The sequence below is a fragment of the Macrosteles quadrilineatus genome, unplaced genomic scaffold (genome assembly GCF_028750875.1).
Source record: "Macrosteles quadrilineatus isolate MER2022 unplaced genomic scaffold, UCM_ALF_1.0 Scaffold_7__1_contigs__length_78375512, whole genome shotgun sequence".
Lineage (NCBI taxonomy): Eukaryota > Metazoa > Arthropoda > Insecta > Hemiptera > Cicadellidae > Macrosteles > Macrosteles quadrilineatus.
Genome location: NW_026542600.1, coordinates 69108511 through 69136252, shown reverse-complemented (window position 1 = coordinate 69136252; position 27742 = coordinate 69108511). Strand labels below are relative to the sequence as shown.

General features: G+C 27.9%; 1 protein-coding gene across 4 annotated transcripts in view; it reads right to left on the bottom strand.

Moving 5' to 3' along the window:
* The window catches only part of LOC128997953 (protein draper-like), a 59148-nt gene extending 36663 nt beyond the window's left edge, over window positions 1-22485 (bottom strand). For 2 of the 4 annotated variants that reach the window (XM_054423811.1, XM_054423812.1), the window contains exons 1-4: window positions 22350-22485; window positions 20619-20745; window positions 19369-19534; window positions 16692-16733 (exon numbers count right to left, since the gene is read on the bottom strand). In XM_054423811.1, coding sequence (XP_054279786.1) covers window positions 16692-16733; window positions 19369-19534; window positions 20619-20745; window positions 22350-22441 — 427 coding nt within the window. In that variant the 5' untranslated portion in view covers window positions 22442-22485. The remainder of the gene's footprint in view (window positions 1-16691; window positions 16734-19368; window positions 19535-20618; window positions 20746-22349) is intronic. The other 2 variants (XM_054423813.1, XM_054423814.1) reach the window with 1 other exon arrangement.
* Between the last annotated feature and the right edge of the window lie 5257 nt (window positions 22486-27742).

The window sequence follows — 27742 nt, the reverse complement described above, 5'->3', positions numbered from 1 at the left end:
GTTTGAAAAAAGATCATTTGATCCTAAATATAACTATCCATCCATGTCAATTAATGTTTATAGAATTGATGAAGATGAAAAGATTGTTCCATTACAAATATCTGAAAATTATGATGCAAAATTAGACATTGATTTGTTGTATTATAAAGATGGTGACAACTCACATTACATATTAATAACTGATTTAAGTAAATTAGTTTCTAACCAAGTTTCAAAAGATGGTCATAAACTATATATTTGTAGACGATGTTTGACACATTTTTATAAAAATAGTGATTTGAATAATCATTTAATAATTTGTAAATCTCTTGAACCTTGTCGACCAATTATGCCATTTTCTGGTGAAACTGTTAAATTTGAAAATTATTATAAAAAACTTGAACATCCTTTTGTAATTTATATGGATTTTGAAAGCATTCTGAAAAAGATTAATACTTGTGAAAATAATCCAAATAACTCATATACAAATAAAATTCAGAAACATATACCTTATGGATTCACAATTTATTTAGTTTCTAGAGTGACTAATAAAATATATAAACCAATTTGTTATAGAGCAAAAACAGATGAAGAGTTGAAAAATGTACCAAATAAATTATTTGAATACTTAGATGAGATTTCAAAGTATATAGCTAAAAAATATAATTCGAAAAACAAAAAGCCTATGAGTTTAACTAAAAATGAAGAAATTGAATATCATAAAGCAAGTGTTTGTCATATTTGTGAAACTATTGGTTTTGATAATGACACAAGACGAAAGGTAAGAGATCACTGTCATTTAACAGGAAAATTTAGAGGTGCAGCACATTCAAGTTGTAATTTAAATCTAAAATTTCCACAAAATATACCTGTGTTTTGTCATAATAGTTCAAACTATGATACACATTTGTTTATTAAAGAATTAGCTAAAAAATATGGTAAAATTGATTTAATAGCAAATACTGATGAAAAATATATAAATTATTCAGTTAATTCAGGATATGGTTATGAATTTGAAGATGATAAACCTAGAAAATTTGTAAAATTCTCATTTGTAGATACGTTTAGATTTATGGCCTCATCAATTGATAAGTTAGCTAAAAATCTGAAAGAATTTAAACACTTGACTAAATTTATAAAAAACATTGATATAATTAAAAAAGATGATGAAACATTTGAAATATTATCTTCGAAAGGTATATTTCCTTATGAGTTTATAGATGATATTGAAAAATTAAATTATGATAAAATATTAGATAAAGCACAGTTTTATAGTTCTTTAACTGATGAAAATATTAGTGATGATGATTATAAATACTATCTAAAAGTTTGGAATAAATTAAAAGTTAAAACATTAGGAAATTATTCTGATTTGTACAATATTCAAGATGTGATGTTATTAGCTGATATATTTGAAAATTTTAGATCAGTTTGTTTAAAGAACTATCAATTAGATCCTGCACATTATTTAACATCACCATCATTAGCATGGGACTCTATGTTAAAATTAACAAAAATAGAATTAGAATTGATAAGCGATTATGATATGTATTTGATGATTGAAAAAGGTATAAGAGGTGGAATTTCTCAATGTGTTACAAGGTATTGTAAAGCAAATAACAAATATACCAAAAATTATGACCCTAATAAACCTGAAAATTACATGTTATATGTAGATGCAAACAATTTATATGGATGGGCCTTAAGTCAAAAACTACCATACAAAGATATTAAATGGATGAATCCAAATGTATATACAACTAATGAATGGAAAGAAACTATATTAGAATTAGATGAAAATGTTGATTATGGCTATATATTAGATGTTGATTTAGAATATCCAAAGGAATTACATGATAATCACAAGGATTTACCATTAGCTCCTGAACATTATAATAATAAGCTTTGTACTACATTATTTGATAAAAAAGACTATGTGGTTCATTCAAGAAACTTAAAATATTACCTAAAACAAGGTCTAGAATTAAAAAGAGTAAATCGAGTAATAGCATTTGATCAAGATAACTATATGGAAAAATATATAAAACTGAACACAAAATTAAGAGCTCAATCAAAATCAGACTTTGAAAAAGACTTCTTTAAGTTAATGAATAATTCTGTATTTGGTAAAACAATGGAAAATGTAAGGAATAGATGTAATATAAAATTAGGTGATGAAGAATATTCATTAAAACAAGCTAAAAAACCAAACTTTAAAACGTTTAGTATATTTGATAAAAATTGTATTGCTTCACATTTGATTAAAGAAAAAGTTAAATTTGATAAACCAATATATGTGGGATTTTCAGTTTTAGAATTATCAAAATTATTAATGTATGAATTTTACTATGATAAGCTAAAGAAATATGATCCAAATGCAAAATTATTATATATGGACACTGATAGTTATTTTGTGGAATTAAAGAAAGATCCTTATAAAATTATTAAAGAAAATATAAATGAGTTTGATACAAGTGATTATAAAAAAGATCATGAGTGTTACACTGAAAAAAATAAAAAGGTAATTGGTAAATTTAAAGATGAGCTAAATGGTGAAATACTAGAAGAATATTGTGGATTAAGATCAAAATTATATAGTTATGAATTTAACAATAAAAATCCTGTAAAATGTAAAGGTATCAAGAAAAGTGTTGTAAATAAGACAATTAATATGAGTGATTTTAAGAAATGCTTGTTTGATGATATAGAACAATATAGAACAATGACATGTATTAGAAGTTATAAACATGAATTGTATACTATTAGAATAAACAAATTAGCTTTGAGTAATAAGGATGATAAAAGATTTGTATGTGAAAATAGAATTGATACATTACCTTGGGGACATAAAAATATAATTTAAACATAAATAAATGGAAATAATAATCATACCAAAAGAATTAATAGACAGTGAATATGATCAAAAATTGTTTTTGTTTAAAACTAAATTATCAAATAAATATTTAATTTATCTTTTTAAATATAAAGGATATTATGTTTATCACAATGCCTTTAATTTTAATATAAAACCATTCTTATATAAAGTAATACAATATGTTAAAGAAAGTTTTAAGGAAAATGATCAAAATGTAATTAATTTAAGATTTTAAAATTAGTGAATATAAACCTGATTCATGAATTAATATATTTTTAATTTTTAAATATAAAATTATTATTAAATAAATCAATAGTTGTCATTATTTATATAGAAAAAAATTTAAGTTAGAAATTTTGTTTTAATCTTAAATACACAATATTCTTAACATTTTTATTATTTATCAAATTTCCTTCATTATCTTGAATAGATATTACAATATTTTGAATTTTATTAATATTTTTTAAAGGAACATAGTCTATTTGATTTGGTTTTTCACTTATTTTTGAACCATATTTAACATTTGGATAAAAAGTATATAGAATTTCTGATTCTTTATGTAAATGCGAGTGATCATTATGATTTTCAAAGCTAGGTTCAACCAAATTACAATGGATTTCTAAAACATCAAAAGATCTTAATTTAGGTAACTTAATTCCTTTAATTAAAGTGTCTGGTTCAATCATTTCATCCTTTAAACCTAATAAATCAGTTATAATAGCTGTTACTATAATTTTAACAGGTGATTTTATCACAATAAGAGAACCCTCATTTTCTAATAAAAACTCATTTTCATCAAAATTATCTGCTTTCTTTTTAAATTCTTTTAAGCTATTTTTAAAGTTTTCTTTTATAGTTTCTAATGTGTGATATCCTTTGTTTAAATTAAAATATTGATTTATTTCTTTTTCACCATTCTTAATAGTAAAACCATATACATTTTTATAATCATTTGGTACATTTAATACAAAATTATCTGAATAAAATCCACAAAGACCAATACTATAATTTCCATCCAAATGAATTGGATGTTCTAATCTTAGTTCAATCTTTGAAGAATTGCCTGTAATTTTAAATAATTTCATCTTATTTAAATGGAAAATTTTTTAAAGGAAAAAAATAAGATAAAATTTGATACATATGATGAAAAAATCAAGAATAATCAACCAATTAGATTGTTAATAATAGGATCAAGTGGTTCTGGTAAAACAACATTACTATTAAATTTCATCTATAAAAGATTGATACCATACACAAATTTATATGTTTTTAGTAAATCACTAGAGCAGCCTGCATACATAAAATTACAACATAGATTTAAAAATATTGAAATGAACATTAACAAAAAAGTTGCAAATTTCTTTGGTTCATGTGAAGATATAATTTCATTAAATGATTGTAAACCAAATTCATTAATTGTTTTTGATGATTGTATTTTAGAAAATCAAGATAAAATAAAAGAGTATTTTGTAATGGGTAGACATAAAAACATATCATGTATTTATCTTTCACAATGTTATTCAAAAGTTGACATTAAATTAATAAGGAATAATTTAAATATGTTATGTATTTTTAAGCAAAATAATCATTATGTAAAACAAATTTTTGATCATTTTGTAGGTTCTGATATGTCATTTAATGAATTTAAGGATATTTGTAATGATTGTTGGAAAGAAAATTATGGATTTTTAACTATGAATTTGATATTAAAAACAAATGAAGGAAAATATATGAATAAGTTTTCTAATATAAAATTTTCTTCTAAATAAATGTGGTGTATGCTTGATTTAATTGTTGATAAAATATTTGTTATAATAATATTTGCCTTATCTTTAGTGTTTATTTTTCTTATTAAATTTACAGAAAATAAAAAATGATGTGTTTGTGTTTAATTTTAGATTTACTTATTATTTTTGTTTTATTTATATTAATCATTAGTGTAGTGTTGATTGTGCTTAATCGACATAGTTTATGTTTATGTTAACATGGTTTATGTTTGTGTTAACATCATTTATGTTTATGTTAACATATTTTTTCTTTTAATAAATGGATAACATAACTGTTGACAAAGCTAAAAAGTTAGATGAAATTGAAAAAAAATTAATAAAAGAATTTAAAAATCAGATTAAAATTGATGAAAATTATGAACAAATTAAACAAAAAGCATATGAACCAATAACATCTGCAATTGGTAAAGTAGAAAATAAAATTGGTGATGTTTTAAATGAAAATAAAAATTTAATGGATTTAGTACCTATTGTTAATCAATTTGCAAACATATCAATACCACAATCTGAAGAAGAATTTATGTTACCTTCAAGTACTCCATTTAGACCAATAAGAGAACAAATTATTGAAGAAGAATCAACATTTATAGATCCAAATATTGTTTCACCTCAAATATTAAATAAAATCATTGGTCCAATTGCACAAAAATATTTACCTAGAGCAAAAGATGATAAATTTGGTTTGTATTGGGATAAACATAAAAAATCATTTATGATTGGTGATAAAATAACAGTAATTGATAATGATGATTTACTTGTTAATGGTAAAACATATACTGGCACTCAAGGTTTATGGAGATTATTGACATATAAAGACAAACCAGATGATAATTTATATAGTCAAGATGATTTAAATAATTACTCAAAAATTTTATGGGAAACAGATTCAATTTATAAAAATAATGATCCAAGTACTAGAAAACCAAAATCAAGTAAAGGTAATAAATATATGAATTTGATTAAATTTATTTGGGATTCTAAAGGAAATATTGAAGGATCTGGTATAAGAAAATATTCAGAAAATAAAATTGAATACAGATATATTGATGATTTAAACAAATTAGAAAGTATAATCAATTATATATATGCTCAAGAAAAAGCTGGAAATAATAACTTTATCAATGAAAAAAGGGCTATTAAAGATTTTATTTCAAACAAATTAGATGAATTAATTGAAAAACCTGATGGTATAAAATATTTAAAAAGAATATTACCAACTATAACATCACCAATTATAGGTTCAGGATTATTAAATGATTTTATAAATAATTTACCATTTGAATTGCATGTACCTGGTTTTCAATATCTAGGACCTGGAACTAAGCTACAAAAAAGATTAAAAAGAGGTGATCCTGGAATAAATGATTTAGATAAAGCTGCTAAAGAACATGATATATTTTATAGAGATCATAAAGATACAGAATCTAGAAATGATATTGCTGATAAAATATTACAAGATAAAGCATGGGATATAGCAACATCTAGTGATCATGATATAGGTGAAAGATTAGTTGCTTTACCAACATCAGGTGCTATGTGGTTAAAAAGAAAATTTGGAATGGGATTAGAAATAGGATTAAAATTTTAACCTATATAAATGGAGAAAGTTAAGGTAAATTTAACTGATTATCAAAAATCTAAAATTAAATCTGCTTTTAAGAAAAATAAAAATTTGACTATACAATTTGAAATAGATCAATTTAAAAATGGTAATGATATATTATTATTAACTAAAAGACAATTGAATAAATTAGAAAAACATAAAAAATTAAATACTGGATTAAGACTTGAATTTTCTTATAATCAACTTAAACAAATAAAAGATGGTGGTTTATTAAATGAAATATTAAATGTTGCTGATTATATTCCTGGCATAAATAGTTTAACACCAAAAGTTAGAAGAGGAGCTAAAGTAGTAAAAGACAATGTTATTCCAAAATTTAGAGAATTTATAAATTGGTTAGATCAAGAATTAGCTAATGTAAAAGGATCTGGATTAGATGAAAAAACATTAAAATATGTTAAGAAAAAAATTTCAACCCATTGACTTTAGCTGATTTAGAAAAATTATGTCAAAATATTAAGAATTTTAGAGGTGTTTTTATGAGAGATATGCTTCCAAAAACTGTTAATAAATTTGAATGTGGTATAGTCAATTTAGATTCATTTTCTGGTAATGGAACTCATTGGATATGTTATTATAAAAAAGATAAAATTAAATATTACTTTGATTCTTATGGAAAAATTGTTAATAAACCTTTTAAGGAAATTGTTAAATATTTAGGAAAAGACAATATATTTTTTAATGATTCACAAATTCAAAATTATGATGATCCACCTATATGTGGTCATTTGTGTGTTTTTGTATTAAATGAGTTGAATAAAAATACAAGATTTGATAACATAATCAATAAATTAATTTTTAATAAATATGGATTCATTAAATATATTTGATCTATTTGGTAGACAGAAAAAAGATTTAATTGAAGTAAAAAATGATTATATTAATTCAAAATTAAATTCCATTTTTAATGATATTAATAAGGATTTAAAAAACCATATTAAGAAAACTAATAATTTGGTTAATGCTATTAGTTTATCTAAAAATTATTTAAGTATTAATTCTAGAAGAATTGTTAATGTAAAACCAAGTATTAATGATTATGATGTTGTTATAAAATCTGAGTTAAATGAAGTTTTAAATTCTATTATTAAGGTTGGTAATGATCATTCAAAAACTAAACAGGATTTAAATGAATTGGTTAATTCATTATTTAATCTAAAAATGTATGTTGAAGATTTAGAAAAACAACTTGAAGATAAACTTGCTGAAAAAATAAGATTAGTAACTGCTGGATTAGCACAAATATTAGAAGATAAACTTAATACAGAAAACCAAGAAGATCAATAATTTTTACTATATAAATGGAGTTTATTTACTGTCTTAAATGTAAACAAAAAACCAATTCTAAAGACATTCAAACAATAAAATTAAAAAATAAAAATATGGTTAAAGCAAAATGTTGTATATGTAATTCAAAGAAAAGTAGTTTTACAAAAATTTCCTCCTAATAAATGGCTCTATATAATTCATTTGATTATTTCATTATCAGAAACCAATTTCTATTAACCAATGAAGATTGGGATATTATTTCAGAAAAATATGAATTGAATGAAGATATGATCAGATTGTTTCAAAATAAACTAAATTGGGAAAAAATTGCACAATATCAAACATTAAGTATACAATTTATTGATGAGTTTATTAATTATCAACTTAATGCTTATATTAATTTGGTTTGTAAGTATCAAAATTTAGATGAAGATTTTATTGATAAATATAAAAATGATTTGGATTGGGAAATAGTGTTACAATATCAAAATATATCAGCAAAATTCATCATAGATCATGCACTGAATATTGAACAGTTTAAAGAAAAAATGGATTATGACGAGATTGATTAAATTATTCCAAAAAGATTTATAAAACTATTCTTTATTACAAAAATTTTACTGGTTTTAAAAAACCTTTTTCTTTCCATATTTTTTTCATAAATTTCTCCTTAATAAATGGCTAATACTTATGAAATTGAAAGAGCTGAATATAAAATTTTTTATCCTTTATCTAAACTACATTTGAATGAACCAAACAAAAAAACTGAATTTAATATTGATTTTGGAGATGGTTTTTGTACATCTAAATTTCAATTTTATATTTCAGGAACGCTAAAAAAATCTGATGATAGAGACTATGGTGCTACAGATAATGTAAAGTTGATTAATAATTTTGTACCATTCTTATTTTCAAAAATTGAAATTAGAAAACATAATAAATTAATTGAGGAAATTGAATATCCTGGACAATTAAGTACAATAAAAGGTACTGTTACTTATTCAAAAACAGAAGCAGTATCCAACATTTGTAATGGATTTCAATCAGATTTCAAAAAAACATTTGAAGCTGTGGGTAATCTATCACATTTTGGATTAGGTTTCTTTGAAAATGTTAATGTTCCAATATACAAAGGAGGATTCAATATATGTTTTGTTAGATCTGAAGATAATGATGCCATTTTTAGATGGAAAACTAAAAAAGTTGATGGAACTTTTGATGATACTACATTACCAAGTGCTGGAAAAATAATTATTGATGACTTTTTTATTAGAGTTCCAATAATTGAGTATAAAACTACAAGTAAAATTCAATATATTAATGAAATAACTAAAAAAGAAAAAATACTATTTCACTTTAATCATTGGCAATGTATTGAACAAAAGACAATAACTGGAAAAACAGTTAGTTTTGATATAACAAATATTTATCGAAACATCTATAATCCAAAATTTATAATAATTGGTTTTCAAAAAGGTAGAACTAATGATCAATTATATGACACTTCAAAATTTGATAGTATGTATATTAAAAATATTAGAGTAAAATTAAATGGTCACTATTATCCTGATGAATTAATAAATCTAGATATAAATAATGAAAAATTTAGAATTGTATATCAAATGTATCAAGATTATAAAAAGGTTTATTATAACAATAGTGAAATGTATTATGATCCAACAGAATTCATTGAAAATAGACCATTATATGTGATTGATACAACAAAAACTCCTGTTAATATTTCTGGTTCAAAGAATGATATTATTATAAATATGGATTTCGATTATGATATAACTGTTGCTAGTAAAACTAATTGCTATGTGGTTGTTGTGTCTGAAAGATTATTAGAGTATAATGTGATTAAAAATGATATAACTGAAATCAAATAAAATTATTATAAAACCACCATTTATTTACTACTTTTTGACATATTTTTCAAAATATTATTATATTTTATGAATAATGAGACTACTATTGTTAATTTAAAATTTGTTTCATAAAAAAATATTAATAAATAAAAATTTTTGATTTTCATGGTCACAAGAAATAAATATTTTAAATTTTATTATTTAATAAATTTGTACTTACCTTATAGATATATCATACCAAATTTCATGAAAATATCTTTAAAAACAAAGAAGTTATTAAGGTTTTTAGTTTAAGGGTAGTTCACCCTAAATTGGAAAATTTTAGTAAAAACATTGATTTTAAACATAATTTTTCATAATTTTTAAGTTTTAGAATTATTCAATAATTTTTTACATTTTTATAAATAAAATACAAAATAAGGGATGAAACTACCCTTAACATAAGTCAAAAACATTCTTTAATATTCAATGAGTGTATGTTTCAAATTTGGTTAAGATTGGTTTAAAAACACTCAAGTTATAACATACAATATATTTCAAATAATTTCATTCGATACTAACAATCGAATAATAAGTTGAAACATTCGATATTAACAGTTAAATTACTGAATAGGAATTCAAAATAACTCACACAAACATAAACAAATAATATTTACTGAACATTTCAGATTTATCAAAGCGTGCATTCAATGCACGCTTTCGTTGAACATCATTTGGTTTGGCAAAAAAAAAAAACTGTCAAATAAAACAGCACAGTCACTTAAATTTTTTTACACAAAATATTTACTGTACAATTCAGATTTATCAAAGCGTGCTTTAGAAGCACACTGTCCTTGAATATCATATGGTTTGGCAAAAAACTATCAAACAAAGCAGCAATCACTTGACCTTGAAAATTCTGATTGTTTTATAAACAAGTTATGATTACAAACAATAAAAATAGTCTATAAATAGTTCAATAAATCACTTTTACTTATTAAAATATTAGTTAAAAACACTTGAACAATCCAAATATGGTGATGAACACTTCAAACACATTTCACTTCACAACACGATAGTTTCACAATTTTCATAGTTAATCTTCTTTATACTTCATCTTCAATCAATAAATAATAAACTTTTACCATCAATAAACTCTTATTTTAAATATTTCTTCATAAAACAAAATGAGAATATACATAGAAAATCAGCCAGTCGACAGAGCCACACCCATTATGATAGCTAATGACGAGATTTTTGCTAACTTGACACTTTTTTTTGTTCAATCGGCTAGTTTCATTAGCTAACTATTTAACCATTGATTATACATTTTAAGCATTAATTATAAAATACTTTTCGATTAGTTTAGATAAATCAAAATAATTATTTTAATCCACACTGCAATTTACTAACATTCAACTGGTTATTATTTTATTCAATCACTTATTTTCATAAAAAGATCGACCAAACAAATTAGGCCATAGACTAATATTCCTTCAATAACATTATATTTACAACGCAATTTGTTTTTGTTGATTTTTACATTATCTTTAATCGTACAGAAATGTATAATATATGAAATAGCATTAATTTTTAACAAGCTTTTCATTGGTGATATTTATTTTCAATTTAAATCAATACTTATCTTTTTATCTTAAGATTATCATTTTGTTAACATTTTTATGATTTCACAATTGAAATATATAAAAAGATATTTTTGATAATTAAACCTTAAATAAACCTTTACAAACTTGTTTTTTTAATCAATTAATCTACTTCAAGATTTTTATGATATAAAAAACTTTAATAATTTTGATAAATTTCATATTTTTTAATAGTATATTTAATAATTAAACCTTTATAAACTCATTTTTAATCATTTATTAACGCGTCGCGATTTTTGCGACGCGTCAAATATTTAATAAATTCCATAAATTTAATAATTTATTTGATAATTAAACCTTAAATAAACCTTTACAAACTTGTTTTTTTAATCAATTAATCTACTTCAAGATTTTTATGATATAAAAAACTTTAATAATTTTGATAAATTTCATATTTTTTAATAGTTTATTTAATAATTAAACCTTTATAAACTCATTTTTAATCATTTATTAACGCGTCGCGATTTTTGCGACGCGTCAAATATTTAATAAATTCCATAAATTTAATAATTTATTTGATAATTAAACCTTAAATAAACCTTTACAAACTTGTTTTTTTTAATCAATTAATCTACTTCAAGATTTTTATGATATAAAAAACTTTAATAATTTTGATAAATTTCATATTTTTTAATAGTTTATTTAATAATTAAACCTTTATAAACTCATTTTTAATCATTTATTAACGCGTCGCGATTTTTGCGACGCGTCAAATATTTAATAAATTCCATAAATTTAATAATTTATTTGATAATTAAACCTTAAATAAACCTTTACAAACTTGTTTTTTTAATCAATTAATCTACTTCAAGATTTTTATGATATAAAAAACTTTAATAATTTTGATAAATTTCATATTTTTTAATAGTTTATTTAATAATTAAACCTTTATAAACTCATTTTTAATCATTTATTAACGCGTCGCGATTTTTGCGACGCGTTAATAAATGATTAAAAATGAGTTTATAAAGGTTTAATTATTAAATAAACTATTAAAAAACATGAAATTTATTAGAATTATTAAAGTTTTTTTATACCATAAAAATCTTGAAGTAGATTAATTGATTAAAAAAACAAGTTTGTAAAGGTTTATTTAAGGTTTAATTATCAAATAAATTATTAAATTTATGGAATTTATTAAATATTTGACGCGTCGCAAAAATCGCGACGCGTTAATAAATGATTAAAAATGAGTTTATAAAGGTTTAATTATTAAATAAACTATTAAAAAATATGAAATTTATCAAAATTATTAAAGTTTTTTATATCATAAAAATCTTGAAGTAGATTAATTGATTAAAAAAACAAGTTTGTAAAGGTTTATTTAAGGTTTAATTATCAAATAAATTATTAAATTTATGGAATTTATTAAATATTTGACGCGTCGCAAAAATCGCGACGCGTTAATAAATGATTAAAAATGAGTTTATAAAGGTTTAATTATTAAATAAACTATTAAAAAATATGAAATTTATCAAAATTATTAAAGTTTTTTATATCATAAAAATCTTGAAGTAGATTAATTGATTAAAAAAAACAAGTTTGTAAAGGTTTATTTAAGGTTTAATTATCAAATAAATTATTAAATTTATGGAATTTATTAAATATTTGACGCGTCGCAAAAATCGCGACGCGTTAATAAATGATTAAAAATGAGTTTATAAAGGTTTAATTATTAAATAAACTATTAAAAAATATGAAATTTATCAAAATTATTAAAGTTTTTTATATCATAAAAATCTTGAAGTAGATTAATTGATTAAAAAAACACGTTTGTAAAGGTTTATTTAAGGTTTAATTATCAAATAAATTATTAAATTTATGGAATTTATTAAATATTTGACGCGTCGCAAAAATCGCGACGCGTGAATAAATGATTAAAAATGAGTTTATAAAGGTTTAATTATTAAATAAACTATTAAAAAATATGAAATTTATCAAAATTATTAAAGTTTTTTATATCATAAAAATCTTGAAGTAGATTAATTGATTAAAAAAACAAGTTTGTAAAGGTTTATTTAAGGTTTAATTATCAAATAAATTATTAAATTTATGGAATTTATTAAATATTTGACGCGTCGCAAAAATCGCGACGCGTTAATAAATGATTAAAAATGAGTTTATAAAGGTTTAATTATTAAATAAACTATTAAAAAATATGAAATTTATCAAAATTATTAAAGTTTTTTATATCATAAAAATCTTGAAGTAGATTAATTGATTAAAAAAAACAAGTTTGTAAAGGTTTATTTAAGGTTTAATTATCAAATAAATTATTAAATTTATGGAATTTATTAAATATTTGACGCGTCGCAAAAATCGCGACGCGTTAATAAATGATTAAAAATGAGTTTATAAAGGTTTAATTATTAAATAAACTATTAAAAAATATGAAATTTATCAAAATTATTAAAGTTTTTTATATCATAAAAATCTTGAAGTAGATTAATTGATTAAAAAAACAAGTTTGTAAAGGTTTATTTAAGGTTTAATTATCAAATAAATTATTAAATTTATGGAATTTATTATTTAAAATTCTTTTCATATATTTCAATTATTAACTGTTTAAAATTTTTATAATTATTTTTGTAATAAATGGATCTACTAGAAGAGATTAATAATATAGGAGAATGTAAATTCAAAGAATATAAACCAATAAAAAGTTTAGAATTGAATACAAAATATAAAATAGAAAAATTTGAAAAAGTTAAAGATAAATATGGACCAACAGTTATTGTTGAATTAGAAAAATGTAAAGTTCATTTGCCTCATAGATTTATTAATATATTTGATGAAAAAACAATTAAAGAATTAAATAAAAAAGATTTAAACTTAATTATTACTGAAATTAAAACATTCAAAGATAAAGAAACTGTTTTAGTTAAATTTGTATAAAAACTACTCATTAAATTTTAAAATTTTACTTGTTTTTAAAAACATTTTGTTTTGTAGTCAATTTTATGGAAAATATAGACATATTCATAAAAATTTCATCAAAATTATATACTTTTTCTAGAAAAATATGAAAATGTTAGAAATTGGCCTAAAAGAGGCAAAAATTTAACATATTAGTATTGAAAAACAACAAATTTCATTAAATTATTAAAGTCTTCCTTTTTTGGTCTAGGATTGGTACATTACTATCTACTTATATTATTATATGGTATTAGTATCGAGTGGACTGTTTGATTCTTAGCTTGGGCATTAGAGTTGTGTATTGGATTATAGTGGCCTAGTAGACCCCGCCTGTTGATAACTCGCGTTGTGGTTTTTATTGGCAAGTCGTCGTGTAACTCACTGTGTTTTAGGCACTCTGGGCTTAACTATTGGATAGTTAGGACGAAGCCCGAGTTGCGTAGTCAGCAACGAACCCCTAGGAGAGTGGAGAATCGGCGTAGGCCTGGTAGTGATTATTGCACGTTTGTTTTGGTGACTTGTTTTTGACTTGTTCACAGTGCCCGTGTATGAGCCAGTCCTATACCGGTTAGACCCGGCTTTTGGCCTAGTGGTTTCCCTGACCTTATCGCAGACCCTGGAATCTTACCCAGCCATTGTAGGCTGAGCTATCCCCGGCAAACGGTTGCGACTGCACTTTTAATATTTATTTTTTCCAGTGCAGAAAATCTCGTCGCAATCCTAACCAGCTTGATTGCACTTGGTTGTTAAATACACTTTTGAGGAAGAGTTTTAGGCAGTCAAAATTACTGGACCCATCCAGGTCCATAAATCACATTCTTCAATAAATCAATCTTCAAATGTGGTTTACAATTATGAGTTTAGTAAACATAAACAATCAAATGTTTGAAAATCAAATTGATCTACAAAATAAGAAGAAACTAAACACAAACTGGCTTTGAGATTGATATTTTTGATTTTTATTCTAGACCACACTTCTTATGTAAAAAGCCTGGTCAGGAGCACAGTGTTTTAGAAGAACATTACATGAATTAGAAATGTTAGATACATTTAGTCTTAAGGTGTAGTGGGGATTGCATTTTTTAAGAACAGAGTAACTGAGCAGTGCATACTGTTTTATCGAAGGGAAAACAGCAAACAGCGTTCAGGGATCTTGACTTACTGCCTTAGTTCTTAACGATGTTGATTTTTTTGGTTTAAAGATGTTCCCTTATAACCTTACATTCGCTGATCTACATGGGACTCTAAGGCCTGTGCATGGAATTTATCAAGCCACGGAAGAGGTTAGCTGGCATAGTACAAGTCTGTGACAGCTCTTGGACGCAAATTCACGACTGCCTTGATAGTTGTGCTATAGATTGGGCCACAAACTTACCAAAATATCAAACTTAAAGGGACACTGTTAATTTTTTATTATAGAGACATACAATTTCATAAATCTAAAGAGGAACCAAAGTTTGAATTCTGAAATGAATGAAATATGCCTTGTATGATAGAAATGAAAAATTCTTTATTTATTCAGAGAAAGTTAGGGCCAAATGGCTCTTTCTTACACTGTTGCAGTTCATCGATATTCACATAATTCCGGTGGTTTTACTAAATAAAAGCATAGGAAATGATTTACAAATTTAGAATCATTTTAAAGACAAACTTTATGATCCCTACTTTGACGTGAGGAAACATCAACAACTCTATGGTGAATAAAACTGTCGGATTTGATTTTGATAGTTAGTGGAAAGTTCTTAGTCTCAGTTCCTCAGCCTTAGTGTGAGGTTTCTTAGCCAACAACTTCAAACTGACATACTTTGTTAGATCAAAATTAACCTATTTACATATTAGTTGGAAAAATCAGTGTAAAACCACAATTAGTTTGAAGTACACCACTGTAAATGTTGTAGGTTAATAAGGTGAGAGACATTTGTTACACAATGCTAGGATTTGACTACAAGGCATGTAGAGTTTTGTTAAATGTGTATTTCATGATAACAAGTGTAAAAAACAATCATACAGATTGAGGATACACGGATACAAGTGGACATGGGATGTAACCATTTGTGAGAGTAATCATCATCATTTTGTGGATACAACATTTTGTAGTTACAACTATTTGGCAACAGAATGATGCTGGCAGCACAGATTGTCTTTTTGGTAGAATTACTAGATTAATTAATGGCAATGTAGATTGTATAGCTGTGTGTAAATGGCATTTAGTTGCAGCCTCAACATATTTTGTTCCGTCATTGTCCACTATACTCCGTATAACTTCAATGTTACAAGATTTCTAAACTACAAACTCAACTGACAAAAGCAATACTTTTGACTAAATAAGAGAAAAGGAAACTAAAGAAAGTGAACTAAAACTTGCAACTAAATACTGAATTCAGAAATTTCAAAACTAATTCAAGTCAAATCTTCATTTGTAAACTTGACAAATGAGCAAACCCCTATAGTAATCGAAAACTTATTTTTTTTATCAGGCATAATTTGACCATTTCCTAAAGATCTGATGATTCAAGATTTGACTTGGTCACAAAATGACTAATAACCATTAAATAAATGATAAAATATAAAATAAAACAAAAAAGCATCAGTATTAACTAATACAAAGATTACAATAAGATACAACAATTATTAAATGATCATGAAAAATACAAAGCTATTTTAGTGCCCAATTATGATAAAAGCAGCACAAAACAAAAGCAATAAACAGGATAGAAGTTTCTACTTAACTGCAACCTTCACAGATTTCAAGACGGGACAGAGCATCAGAAGCTAAAGAGGTCAAGAGCATTATGAATTAGGATAAACACCAAACTAACCAAAAAGTGTTATAAAAGTTAATAGGAACTACCAATTAACAATAAAAGCACAATCAATTATATTGTATCTTATAATAAAATCTGAATATTGGTTTTACGAGGATAGTCTTCTAAGTAAGGGTTGTTTTTGTTTATAGCTCCTTAGTTCGCATGTACGCAGCAACAAGGCTCCTTGGCAGTTACTGGCATCATTTGTGAACAGAATGATACCATTTTGCCAATCGTTTTATTTCCGGTGTTTTCTTTTGTTGGTATGGTACTGTAATATAGTTAAAACTGTTTGTATATGCCCCCAGAGGTTCATGGGTTTGATCTTAACCATCCACCAAACGTTAAATTCAATTGATTTGATTCATGCTAAATGTGTTATTTCCAGTTGGAGTGATATGGTGTTGTAGCGTGAGTCCCTCATCTCAGCTGATCACATGACCTTGTATTGTATATGCATCCTGCCAATTAACATAACCTCTGTTTTGGTTGTATCTCAGCAAATGCAACTCTGAATCTGATGTGTACACTTTGCTGTGTGTTTTTAAATTGTTTTGGAATTATTTAATCTCCTGTCATATGGATTATAAGGTTAGTAATACTCATAGATGAAAATCTACTAACGTAGGTATGGCAGAAGGTGTCAAACATAGTTATTTGTCATACTGTATGTTTCGAACTGTTACAGCTCATCTTCAGCAGCATTTACACAGTATTTACAATAAATTCCATCAGGCGATGTTTGTCGAATATTTACATTTATGTATACGAAAGAATCATTACGCATATTGTTTGGCTGGTATTTACACATTTTTAAACACACGTGTGGAGCTATCAAACGGAACGACTTTCGAATAGGCATACGAAAGTAATTAATTAATTACTCTTAATTAAAATTTTTTTCATACACACAGATAAGTGTAAACGTCAGCTACAGAGCTGCATATGGTGTCATTTTGTTCACAAACGATACCAGTGAGCAGTGAGGAGCCCCGTTACAGTGTACACGCAAAATATATAGCTTTACGCAAAAACAGCCCTTACTTAAAAAACTACCTTCGTACTTGTGAGTAATAATGCTTAATTTTGAGTTCTAAGTTTTATTATATTTTATAGTACCTAGAATGTTCTAATCTTGGTCAAGAAAACTAAAAGCTAAATTAGTAAAGATTTTTATTACAATTGAATCGAGAGAAAAACATTTGCATTCTGTAATAACAAGTTTTTTTACGATTCTTTGTCCATTCATAAGATAAGCAGAATATGTCGCTTTAGCAGAATGGATGGAAAAGTGGCAAACTAGTTCCAAATCAAACCTTTTTTTTTCCTTATAAAAATGTTTGAGCATAATTTTTGTCTCGATAACTGGTGGGGTTTATTTTATTCAGAAGATAGTAAAATTAATGATTACAATTGATTATTGTTACAACATATGACAAGGCTCAATATCACCACAATATCAGGTTTTAAATGAAGATTTTGAAAACAGTAGGTCTAGATGGTCTTATGAATTTAATGCTACAAGCTTATCACGAAACATTTGATTGTTGACTGTCAAACAGGTCATTAACAAACAATGGTGAACTTTAAACACCAACACGGGAACAATTCATAGATAAGAGTTTTATTCTGAGAATGTTCAGATATTAATAACAACAGTACTTTGAGCTGGAAATTCTAAGAAGGGTAGGGAAAAAGTAGCAGGTGATATGACTAATAACAAAAATCTAAAACAAATTACGATTTCAGCTAATTTAGAACTTGTTCAATTATAAAATCATGTGTGATTTTGTATCCTCTATAGCTTACAATAAAATTACATTTACTATTTTAACGTTACATGTGACTTTTTTTTTAATATATGTCCCAGCAAAATTGATGGATCTAGGTTTTACATAGATTCTTCTTGCGTTATTTTTTATTAATTTATAATTGTTTTATCTGACTCATGTGTACTTTATTTGATTGTTCATTGTATAATGGTCTTTATCACCCACATATATATATATATATATATATGAGTATATATTAATTTAAATTAATTTCATTAGTGTTTAAAAAGGGGAAGGGGGAAAGGGGGGGAATGTGAATGTAACGTTGAATTCAAAAAAATTGGGCCCCCTACGTCAATAGATGATTCCCGCAAACTGCATATTTCTATCTATTGCGGTTTTTACATAAATAAAGATGCAAGTTTTTAAAAAAACACCCTGTATAGTGGCCCTAATCACAATAATTTCAATAATTTAAATTAATATTAAGTTAATTGTAAATTATATTTTGGCACTATAGTAACAATATGTCGAGTTCCTGCGTTTCTTCGTGAAGCCTAGGTGTGAGGGCCTGAGTTGTCGTCTTAAGTACAGTAAGGCAAAGTTGGAAGATTTGCAAGTTACCTTTATTATGTTTTTAATTATACATTGCGTAGTGTGTTAGCTGTGAGAATTTAATTTTTGAAAGCTTTTATATAAGCTTCGGCCCAAATACCGTTTACTTCTAGAATTTAGACTCAGGCTACAATAAACTCGAGCTTGTGAACTGTCTCTTAAAAACTTACACACTGTATTTACAAAATAATGAGAATCTTTACAGACACTTACATATACTACAGGTGGGTCCTCCGTAGCCCTGTTGACATTTGCAGATGTCTGGACCGACGCACGTACCATGGACACAGTCGTCACTACAGACAGGTATACAACGGTCCCACTTGCTGCGTGTATATCCCTCACAACACTCTTCTACTGGCTTTGTCTTTATCAGCGTCTGTAACGACATTGACTTATATTGATTCGTACAGAATTATCGATACAATTAAGATGCATCTTGGAAATAAAGAGAAAAAAAGAAGAGCATAGCAAATTGTCAGGTAACAAACTGAGACATATTCGACTCTGCAGAAAACTCTATAGTGAATTTTACAAGCAGTCTTCATACATATTCGACATTAATTTTAATTAAAATTATCTAAGCCAATCATAACCAATAGGATTCCAAACTATCATAAATCCTACATCAATTAAAATTTAATTCTAATAATATTTACCAAATTGATCAGCCTCAGACCACAAGAAGCCTGCCAAAGATGATTCATTCAGTAAGAAAAGAAAGCCTATGACCTTTACAAAAAAAGTTATCATTGACTGACGTTGTTTTCTACAAATCAATGATACAGAATTACCAAGTGTACGGTATCTTTAAAACAATAAACTGGATAGCGACCAAAATGTCGGTTAGCATAGACTTATTTTTATTGAATATCTCTTATCAATGAGAAATTCTAAGACAACTTACTCACGATGAGTTAAATGAATGTGTGAGACTGTAAAAAGAAATGAAATATACAGAGCTACTACTACTCCTAAAAATGACAGTATATAAAGTAATAAAAAAGGTTTTAACAGTTTTAAACTAAATGTTTGATTTGAAAAACACAAACAGAATTTGAAGATTGTACTAATTTATTTAGATAAAATGTTGGGTATATTTGATTTGCATACGTTACAGGACTCTTTCACAAGAGAAATTATTGTACTAAACTATGTTTCTAAATCAATACTGTACATTGTTTAACTGTTTTTGGGTGTACTATAGCAGCAATTAATTGTTTATGGAGGAGGAAATGAGAGGGTATATGTGGAGAAAGGGGTCTAGATCCAAGCTTTGGTGCTTCAATATTCATGGATAAAGTTCTTCGTAAAATTATAGTTTCCAGAGTCTAGTTTTTCAGTCTGTAAATACAAGTAAAATGATAGTCCCAATCCCAATAGTACAAGAAATTTAAAAACAGAACAAAGGTACAACTATAAATTGTCCACATCACTGATGTAATCATTTTCACAAATCTCACCTGGTTTTTGTGCACCATCCGGAAGCTGACTTTATACCTGGAGCATCTCGGTGGAATGTTTACGCACCAAGTGTAATCGCGGACTTGGTAAGGTGACAACTCTGTCACCGTCACAGTTACCGAGTACCTACAGAGACAAGAAGTAACAATAGATATAATATCATGATTGGTATAGTATTTTGTGTTTCATTCAACTACACTAGGCCAACCCTTTATGATAAATTTAATTTTTATGCACAAAAAATCAATTAAAAAACAATAAGGATGGCATGGATGAAATTGTGATCTCTCATATACAATATACATGACCTATTCATATTGCGTTTTGAGTTCAATCACCGACTTTTCTCATAAACATTTCTCTTGAACAATTTATCAACAACCTTCATTCTTTTCTGTTTGTCAAGACTCCTCTACAGTATAGTGTAGGGTATAAAGTATATACAGTATAGGACCTACTACATTTCGTATCGTAATAAAAAATTCATGATATATCAGACTATTGAATATAAATCTACAAAATCTAAAATCTTTCTGGTAACATGACGTGTGGCAGTCCTACAGTATCTGATAAAAATATACAGGGTGGTAAAAAAGTCCCAGGACAGTTAAATATTTTTTTAAATAATATAGATAGAGCTACAATACTTGGTACAAAGTTACAGGGTATACAACTCTATTTTAACACATACTCAGGGATCCAATAACTCTTCAGGGGGACGGCCCACAAGGAGTCGGAAGAAAATCTTAAATGAAAGCATAGGTCAATATGCACATCAAATTAAAGGTCGTTTTTAGTAGAATACAATGCCGCAAACCGCACTTCAAAAGGTTGATCCTGCGCTGAATCTTTGAACGACTGCCATTTTTTACTCAGGCATTCTTTTGAGCTTGAATTTACGGCATCGTAATCTACTAGTGAAGACCTTTAATTTGATGTGCATATCGACCTATGCTTAAGTTAAAAATTGTCTTCCGATTCCTAGGGCTGTGCCCCCTGAGGAGTAAGTGTATAATAGCAATGTAAATTAAATGAATCTTTGAACAACTGTCATTTTGCGCAGGATCAACCTTTTGAAGTGCGGTTTGTGGCATTGTATTTTACTAAAAAAACCCTTTAATTTATTGTGCATATTGACCTATGCTTCTATTTAAGATTTTCTTCCGACTCCTTGTGGGCCGTCCCCCTGAAGAGTTATTGGATCACTGAATATGTGTTAAAATAGAGTTTTATGCCCTGTAACTTTGTACCAAGTATTGTAGCTCTATCTGCATTATTTTTTAAAATATTTAACTGTCCTGGGACTTTTTTACCACCCTGTATAAAGACAAGGGATGTCCCTGAATCCATGGAGCTCCCGATACAACCAAGCAAACTAGTTCTACAACCAACTGGGTTCCATTTCAAGATAAGCTAACAGTATCATCGTAACTATTATCGGCTTCTATTTAGTGATTTTTCATAGTTTTCTACAATTTTACTCAGAAAATATTTTCTGATAAAGGTGGCGGTAAAAAACAAAGAAATTATGTTAGCCCCAATCACATTAATTTGGGTCCCAGGCAGTTTAAGTCATAGAACATCGACTAAACAAATATTTTACCAAATGATTATATAGATGGATTAGTTGGACATCAATGAATTGTTTTTCTATTAGCCTTATTACTGCACTCATAGAAACATGTTGCCATTTAACTAATCCATATGTACAGGAAGAGCACTGAACCTACTGTTTCTGAACTGTGCAGACGTGAGGCCCTTCCAATCCCGAGGAGAGCGTGAGGACATGGCAGAGGAAGATGGCTACAAGTGGCAGCAGCATTGCTCAGTGCTGGGTGTTCAGTGCAGGAGAGAATCTCAGCACATCCCTCTGTGACAAAATGTACAACATTAGAAAAAAACCAAATAAACAGTATCAGCAATCTGACACATACTTTCTTCCATTAGTTTGCCAACAGTAACTGTGTTATTTTATGAGGAAAAATCACAAAAGTTGGACTAACTTGTGAAAAGTATTTTTTTCTTTAATCGGTTTGCACCATTTTGTTCAGGGTTATAATAGCTATAACATACTAAATTTTAATCAATTGTCTGAGCCATTTTCCTAAAAACCTGGTTTTATAGAAAAATAATCATTAAAAATCTAAATTTTAAAAAAATTGACTAAAACCCTGAAAATACCATATAATATTATTCACACACCAAATTTGATCAAAATCGGATACACAAACATCACTTCAAATACGGATCACATGGGGCCCAAAATGGATATTTTAACCCAAAACTGAAACTTGAAAATGTTGATGGAAACAATACTTTCTCCACATACACTAGGGGGGGAAGAGTAAAAATATAAAGATAATCTTAGGAAACTTTTAGAATAAGATAATTAAATTTATGGATATTAATAAATGTAAGAGATACTCTTATCTAACACAAACATCCAAATAGAGTAATTTTGTTATATAGAGTTGTGTAAAAAGTTAAAAAATTGATGGTTATCTTCAAAATACTACCAAATAATTTGTACCTAAAACTATTATGTTTGTTGAATTGAGATTTTTCAAACAAACAACAAAATTAGGCTATATCCTGACACTGATCCTTACAGCTGGTTAGAGCCAGAGTTTCGTAACTGGAGGGCCAGGTTCAAATCTGGCTAGTCACCAAATCACAAAATGATTATAGACACAGTTCTCCCTCAAGCTGTAGATAAGTAATCATCATAGCTAGGAGGAAAATACTGATAGGTCTTCTCCCCTAGAACGAGCTCCCTCATATTCATAATTGAGATAACCCCCTTCCCTTCATAAATCTGATTTACTTTTGAATTGGACCACCATGACAGGTTTAAGTCCATCTGTCCTTAAGATAGTGGGATTTGAATGAAAGAACAAAACTTCAATACGACTCCTAAAATAACTGTTTATATTAAAATATTACTTCGCGATTATTACCGTGATATCATAATTAAGTATCAGAAGAGACAATTATTTCCATAAATGATAAATGTTTTAACAGGAAACTAATATCAGCGGAAGAGGCGCAAACTTGGCTGATAAACAGACATCAGATATGAGATGCGCGGACTAAATAATGCTGATTAAAATGGGAAACAGACGCTCGGTCCCTATTGTGTGTCGTGGAGGGTAGGTTTGTATGGAGCAGGTACCTGACGTCAGCTTGCACTTTACCCACTAAATCCCAGGAATCTCCCAGAAATACTCGTGGATAACCCAGAAAACCTCGTTTTGTTTCAGAATTGTGCAATAATTAAAAAGTAAATCCTAAACTTATACCCGTTGCTAGAATGGCCAAATATCGACAGACAATAATACATCGAAGTGACTATGTTGCAAAACACCATCGACTCCCAGAATCAATCGAATCAACGATGACGTCACCTGCTAACAGCAATGTGAAAATCTGCCACCTCATTGTTTTTGCCCAGCTTGCTGTCTCTGTCACACACCCCCCTATCTCCCACTACTTCCCTCTTACCCACAAAACATTTTAATTTAACCTATAGGGAATCTTTCGGGGGCAACAGACTCAGAGCTACCATGTTCCCTATTGTTTGTTGCGGAGGGTAAGTTTCTCATAATCATCCCAGGCCGAGTGTCCTACACTCCAATTAATCCCTTAAATATTTATGGCTTGACAACGTTCATCAATCGGACTAAAGTAAAAATTTCTCCACGAAAACGAATTAACAAAAAATAGGATGATAGACGCAGCATGAGATGACCCCTAAAGATATTTTGCAATAATGAACAAAAGACAAGCCAAAAATTCCTATCAATTGTTATTTATCTGTCAGTTTGATATTTTACTAAATGTCTTATATACAGGATGTTTCCAAATTGTTTGGACATATTTTGTATTAACTTGCATTCTCTCTTCTACCGTTCCGAAATGGCGGGTCTTCAAACATTTCTATCAGATTTAGATAATTGGGTTAGAAATATTCAACGATCCTCCATTTTTAAACGGTAAAAGATAGAGAACGTTTAATTTAATCTGTCTACAAAATGTCATACCAAGTGGTATTTTAAGTACTTAAATTAGTTGATTAACTTAAAACAGCTGATTGCTCAACATTTAACTGTTCTTTATCAAACCGTTAAAGTACTGTACTTCGACAGCAAGATTGAATTGTAAGACACCAAAAACACTTCTTCCTTATTAAATCATAAAAATAGATTAGTTCCTAAAAAACTGGTTATTGAAAAACCCCTTTATTAATTTCTAAATTACAGGGGGTTCTAAATACGGAGAGTTGCAGTAACACGTGATTTACATGTAATCTAATCGAATGGTTTAAAAATGTCACTTGTTATCAAGAGTGACTTGTTATCGAGGTTGCACTTTCATCTGAAGACGCGGTTGATGCAAAATAATCAATAGATTCTGACACCAACCCCGAAGGGTTTCCGAAAAGTGTTTACACCACTTCACCATTTGATCTTGATTATAACCTTCTAATCTTGTGAAATTACGTAAGATTTCTTCCCCACTATGCCGAATGGCACAGATTGGCATTGCCAAGCGGCAAGTGTGTACGCACAATAAGCTTACGGCACGGTGTACGGCACGATCGGAAACGCCGCTTGCCGATTCCAAACCGACTTGCTTTCCGGATCAAAGGAAGCCAAGCGGCATGCTGGTGTGGCGGCTGACACCTACACCCAATCTTAATATGTAGTAGTTTACAATTACGCAAAGATAGTGTTAACGACACGAGTAGAAAATTTAAGATACGAGCCTTGGCGAGTGCCTTAAAAACTTCTACGAGTGTCGTTAACACTATTTACGCGAGTTGCGTACACTACTTTACCTACGACATTGTTTTAATTACTAAAAATCACTACTCGTAACTTCTAAGAGAGGTTATGTTTTTGTTTATAACCTCTCATTGCCACTGACAGTGATGCAACGAAACATTGTATCAAACACTAATTGCATCAATCAACAATTAAATTGGCCCGAACAGCTGTTTAGTTGAATTTCGAATCATTACAATTTTGCTTCTCCTCTCTCAATCCTTGAACCTCATTGGTCCGTTACCCGTGTTGTTATGAGTAAAACTATGCTGTTATGAAAGTAAACAATGCTGTTATGAGATAATTTTCAATTATTATAAGAACTGTACTGAAACGGCTACTTTAAAAAAACGGTCGTAGGTAAAATATGTATACGCAGCACTGCGTCCATTACAACATGACGTGCAAACCGGTAACTGGAACACCAAACAAGCACTTGGCCTGGAAAATATCCAAACATAAATGCTGATTCACAAATGACTTGACAGGCAAAAACATTGAGTCATCGTCGTGGTTGCTGTGGAGGAGATGACCACAGAACCACCACAGAATAAACTACATAAACTTCTCTATTGTAAAAGGTTTTGATTTAGCAAGATTAATATAATTTCTTATAACAAATTTATCACTTTCCTGTTATTTTATATGGCTTTCTAACTTTTCTCGTGACAAGTATATTCCTGTAGTGAAGCAACATTTATTTTAGACGATTTCTAGTTACACAGCAAATTTTTAAAGGTGCGTAATGATAATTTCGGAACCTATATTATTAGAGCAACGACAATAAGAACAAGTAAAAGAGAGCTTTTGGTAGTTGTAACCGTTACGAATCGTTTATCTCTTGGGTATGTTAATTTTCTGCGCAGTATTGTACTAAACACAACATACTAGTTTCAATGGTTTCTCCAATACATACGACTGTTAATAATCTTAAATTAATTAAAATAATCTAATAAGGAAATCACACGAGTATTTCTAAGCCAACTAGAAGTGCTATGATGATGCTAAATGATTACTCATCGTTCAAAGTACCTGTTGAAAGTGTGTGATAGCAGCCAATCGCTGGACGATGCAATGTCAACAATGCAAGAGCAAGAGGAGAAAGGAGGCATTAGGCTACGCTCGATTATTCATTAACGGGCGAAGATGAGCGGTCGAGGACCCGGAACTAGCTTTCTACATGAAGGATATCGTAGCAGCGAACTAAGTATCATGCTGTGATTGGAAACAAGAACTTGAATTGGGAAATAGTTATTTGTGTAACTAGTGGGCGAAGTGGCACTATGCTGCACACGAGAGGGAACGTTTCTCGAGTGCGGCAAAGGCAGTTTGCACTCATGTTACACATTATATTTTTCCTACACTTACTATATAGTTATTTGTGCAACTAGTGAGCAAAGTGAGCAATTGACTCACTCGAGAGAAATACTTACTCAGAATGGTTTCTCGAGTGAGGCAATTGCACTTTGCACTTGAGTTGCACATTATATTTTTCCTACAGTTACCATAAAACAAATAAATTGGTAAAGAAACGTAACATATTTTTAGACAAAAGTGAACTTTTAATATGACATTTAATGATACAACAGTACAACAGCTGACCAGCTGATTTACAGCCAGTGCTGCCAACGAATTTCACGAGCTGATCGTAGTCGTAGTATCTTTAATGTTGCCAACTTATTTTCAAGCGTACACGGATTACGTGCCTAATAAAAGCACGCTGTTTTGGGTTGTTTGGTTGGAATACTGATGTGCACCACTCGAGTTGCACATTATATTTTTCCTACAGTTACCATAAAACAAATAAATTGGTAACGAAACGTGCCTTCACGTTGCAAATCTGGAGTGAGACAAAGTAATTAGAGTGAGACAATGTTGACATTGTCTCACTGATGAGCGAATTGGCCACTTTGCTTTCTCAAATCAGTGAGAGAACATGTACATTGTTAGGTAACTGTAGGAAAAATAAATTGTTTGTTTCTTCGGGAAGAAGCGGCGAGTAATGTCATTAGCGTAATAAGAGTTCACCATCCATGAGTACGACCGAAAAAACTCAACATACTTTATTTTAGTTATAACTGTAAGACTGAAAAGGGGCCAAGCTCAAATAAATTTTGAAACTTCCTAGACATATTACAATGAAAACCAAGTATAGATTTTGAACGTATCACGTTTAGGAGGTAACAGTTTTCATTTGATACCAAAATTTCCAGATATGATATGTAAACCATTATAAAAAGGGTCTATATAACTCTATATATATGTAGATGCATTTTGTACACACAAAGCAGTGTTTTCGT